Here is a 4,324-nt window from a genome sequence, read left to right as displayed (position 1 = left end):
TAATTTTTTTTAAAAAAATTACGAAAAAATAATAACACAATTGGACATACTTATATATGCCTACACATGTTGTTTTGAAAGTATTTTTTATATAAAAAATATACAAGAAAAATTGGGTATCAACAACTGCCCCTCTTTACCTGGGAACGATGAAAGAGTTGTCGGGTAAAGATATGATGGCCAATTTTAACCGAGCGAAATGGTTCGAACAGGTTTAGGCCACGACCGGGCTTCTGGGATGCCTACATATCCCTGGTTTTACAAGAATCAGGCCATATGTAGTTCGGGATCCGGCGGCGGCATATGCCGATGGAGACTTTCGAGAACGGACGCAATATCTAGGACGGGGGAATGGTTAAGGTTTGATATGGCTGTGGGAACTAGAGCGGGATCGCTCCTGCCGAGATGGTCGTTGCTTGCCGGTTTACCTGCAAATAAGCAATACAAGCATATATTGTGTGTAAATTTAAACATGATGCAATTTCCCGTCGAAGCATGAAGGTTGTCTTTGGACGGTTAAGATGACGTCCTTAGACCATGATGTCCTGGGCCATGAAGCGCATAATAAGGATTCGCAGACCATGAAATGATGCTCTCGGGCTATGAGGATGATGCCTCCGAACCATGATGCCTTTGAATAATGATATGCGAAAGATTAAAAGGGGTCCTCAGGCCATGACATGGTGTTCTCGGGCTATAGAAATGGTGCCTCTGAACAATGACGCCTTTGGATGATTTGGCGATCTTTCAGCCCATGAGATGCAGTATTTGGCGATCTTTTAGCCTATGCAATGCAGTAGGTGGCGATCTTTCAGCCATGCAAATGTAGATAAGGTGGCAATCTTTCAGCTATGCGAATGTAAATAAGGTGGCGATCTTTTAGCCATGCGAATGTAGATTAGGTGGCGATCTTTCATCCATGCAAATATAGTAGATGGCGATCTTTCAGCCTTGCAAATGTAGATAAAGTGGCAATCTTTCAGCCATGCGAATGTAAATAAGGTGGCGATCTTTCAGCCATGCAATGCAGGGAGACAACGTTTAGTCTCGGAAGGCAGAATAGTAGCCTTATGCAATGTAGAAATGCAGATGGAGACAGTGTTTAGTCTCGGAAGACAGAATGATAGCCTTATGCAATGCGGGAATGCAGATGGAGACAATGTTTAGTCTCAGAAGGCAGAATGGTAGCCTTATGCAAGAAATAAAATAGCAAACGGTAACAAAGCTTTCTTAGCTGATAGTGGACTACGATATTGTGACTGCTGGGGACATCGTGACACATGGAACGTCACCGGTATGTATGATGGCAAATGTGAGTAAGTGCGACAGTTCTGAGAGTTTTATTCCTGAACAATGTTTGTCTCGTGAGTGTATAATATGTTTGATGCTTTCGTAATCCAAGTGCCTGCATCCAAAGAAAAATCGTGAGTTTTGTAAAGGGGGAAGGTTAGTTCGTATCCCCACTAGCTCTGCTTGACTTGCTCGACTTTGATCTGGTGATACTATATGTATCATTGGGGTAGTGTTGCTAAACAAGGAAATTTCAGTAATAAACATGCATGATTTCGTAAAAAGTATGACATAAGTATGTAATTAAGAAACAACTTTTAGATGAACTGACGACTGTGACGTGGTTCAAGACATTACAACCTCTCTTGCTACGGAATTTTGAGGGTCCTCGTCAAAATTCTGCCACAGTTTAATGGGTTGATGTTTCTGGCTGTTGCTTGCGATGATTGGCTGGAATTGCTTTGGAATTTTGAGGGTGCTCCTCAAAATTCTTCCCCAGCTTCCAATTGCGGGGGGAAGTGAAAATTTTATTGAATTGTGACCGAACCCATAGGGCTAGCTACGTATCCCCTCTTAAACGGGAATCAGGTCAGGCATAGTTCAATTTTCATCATATAAGGAAAGCATAAGATTACACATAGTAACGCTTGACTGCATCTGAGTTGATCGACTTTGGCCAGACTTCTCTGTCCATTTCTGCAAGTATGAGGGCTCCTCCTGTCAGAATCCGGTGGACCATGTATGGACCCTGCCAGTTGGGAGAGAACTTCCTTTTGGCTTCATCTTGATGCGGGAAAATTTTCTTTAACACAAGCTGCCCTGGTGTGAACTGTCTCGGCTTGACTCTTTTGTTGAAGGCTCTGGACATTCTGTTCTGATAGAGTTGACCATGGAAAACTGTGTTCATTCTCTTTCCATCGATAAGGGCTAGTTGCTCACAATGACTTTTCATCCATTCTACGTCATCGAGCTCAACTTCTTGTATGACCCTTAGGGAAGGAATTTCTACCTCAGCGGGAATAACAACCTCTGTACCATAAACCAACATAGAGGGGGTTACCCTGGTTGATGTGCGGACTGTGGTGCGATACCCCAATAGAGCAAATGATAACTTCTCGTTCCACTGTTTATGCTTCTCTACCATTTTCCTCAATATCTTCTTGATATTCTTGTTGGTGGCTTCTACAGCTCCATTAATTTGCGGCCTATATGCTGTGGAATTCTTGTGTTTAATGTTGAATGTTTCACACATAGCTTTCATTAAGTCACTATTGAGGTTGGAGCCATTATCAGTAATGATCAACTCTGGAACCCCGAATCGACAAACAATGCAGTCGCGAACAAAGTCTGCCACGACTTTCTTAGTTACTGCTCTGTAAGATGCTGCTTCGACCCATTTGGTGAAAAAATCAATTGCTACTATGATAAACCTGTACCCGTTGGAAGCGGCAGGCTCAATTGGTCCGATAACATCCATTCCCCAGGCGTCGAACGACCATGGTGATATATTAAGCTCGTTTGGAGGTACCTTTATCATGTCTGCATGTATCTGACAGCGGTGGCACTTTCAGATATACTGTATGCAGTTCGTCTCCATAGTCATCCCAAAGTAACCAGCTCGAAGTATCTTCTTTGCTAAGACAAAACCGTTCATATGTGGACCGCAGGTCTCAGCGTGGATTTCCTCTAGTAGCTTGGATGCTTCTTTTGCGTCGACACACCTTAGTAATCCCAAATCAGGAGTCCTCCTGTATAGGATTCCTCTGCTGTGAAAGAAATTGTTGGACAACCTCCGAAGTGTGCGTTTCTGAGTAGGATTTGCAAGTTCTAGGTATTCACCTTTTGCCAAATGTTCTTTGATATCATGAAACCAAGGCTTTCCATCTGCTTCTTCTTCGACGTGGGTACAGTAAGCTGGCTGATCGTAGATCTTTACTGGAATGGGATCAACGAAGTTTTTGTCTGGATGATGTATCATAGATAACAAGGTAGCCAATGCATCAACGAGCTCATTCTGGACTTTAGGAACATGTTGGAACTCTGTTTTCGTGAACCTCTTCCTTAATTCCTGTACATGATGCAGATACGGGAGTATCTTGGAGTTCTTGGTCACCCATTCTTCTCGGACCTGATGTATGAGTAGGTCTGAATCTTCTATCACTAACAACTCTTGAATGTTCATGTCAATGGCCATCATGAGCCCTAGGATGCAAGCTTCGTATTCAACCATGTTGTTGGTGCACGGGAACTTGAGTTTTGCAGACACCGGATAATGCTGATCAGTTTCTGATACTAGGACTGATCCTATGCCAACTCCTTTGAAATTTACTGCTCCATCGAAAAACAATCTCCAACCATCGTAGGATTCTGCAATGTCCTATCCTATGAACGATACCTCTTCATCAGAAAAATATGTTTTCAGGGGTTCATATTCTCCATCCACGGGATTTTCAGCAAGGTGATCTGCCAATGCCTGTACCTTGATCGCTTTTTGAGTTACGTAAACAATGTCGAACTCGCTCAACAGGATTTGCCACTTGGCTAGCTTGTCAGTGGACATGAGCTTCTGAAAGATGTACTTCAAAGGATCCATCCTTGATATGAGATATGTAGTATAGGCACAACCGTAATGCCTCAGCTTCTAAGCTACCCAAGTCAAAGCACAACAGGTGCGCTCTAACAGAGAATACCGGGCCTCGTACGGGGTGAACTTCTTACTGAGGTAATAAATGGCATGCTCCTTCCTCCCTGTTTCATCATGCTACCCCAGAATGCAACCGAAATCTCTATCCAATACTGCGAGGTAGAGTAACAAGGGTCTACCTGGCTCAGGCGGGACCAAGACTCGTGGTCGTGACAAGTACTCCTTGATTCTTTCGAAGGCTTTTGGCAGTCATCGGTCCATTTTGTGGCGGCGTCCTTCTTCAACATCTTAAAGATTGGCTCACAGATAACCGTGGACTGTGCTATGAACCGGCTGATGTAATTAAGTCTTTCCAAGAAACTCATCACATCCTTCTTGTTCTTTGGCGGT

The 4,324-nt window shown here is 43.4% G+C and overlaps 1 protein-coding gene across 1 annotated transcript; it reads right to left on the bottom strand.

The window, feature by feature from the left end:
* Window positions 1–2,857: 2,857 nt before the first annotated feature.
* On the bottom strand, window positions 2,858–3,883 carry LOC138889704 (uncharacterized). The gene is made up of 3 exons (XM_070173040.1): window positions 3,770–3,883; window positions 3,081–3,667; window positions 2,858–3,038 (listed from the first exon to the last, which is right to left on the bottom strand). Exons 1-3 carry the CDS (start codon window positions 3,881–3,883, stop codon window positions 2,858–2,860), a joined length of 882 nt encoding a protein of 293 aa, XP_070029141.1.
* Window positions 3,884–4,324: the final 441 nt, after the last annotated feature.

Source organism: Nicotiana sylvestris, chromosome 4 (genome assembly GCF_000393655.2).
Source record: "Nicotiana sylvestris chromosome 4, ASM39365v2, whole genome shotgun sequence".
NCBI classification, from domain to species: domain Eukaryota; kingdom Viridiplantae; phylum Streptophyta; class Magnoliopsida; order Solanales; family Solanaceae; genus Nicotiana; species Nicotiana sylvestris.
The sequence above is the reverse complement of the archived record's forward strand: the minus strand, read 5'-3'. Positions and strand labels throughout refer to the sequence as shown.

Coding starts and splice junctions, on each gene's coding strand:
- LOC138889704 (XM_070173040.1), bottom strand. CDS start 3,883: ATGGATCCTTTGAAGTACATCTTTCAGAAGCTCATGTCCACTGACAAG. Junction 3,668..3,769: donor TAACTCAAAAAGCGATCAAG/GTACAGGCATTG, acceptor TTCATAGGATAG/GACATTGCAGAATCCTACGA. Junction 3,039..3,080: donor CAGAAACGCACACTTCGGAG/GTTGTCCAACAA, acceptor AATCCTATACAG/GAGGACTCCTGATTTGGGAT.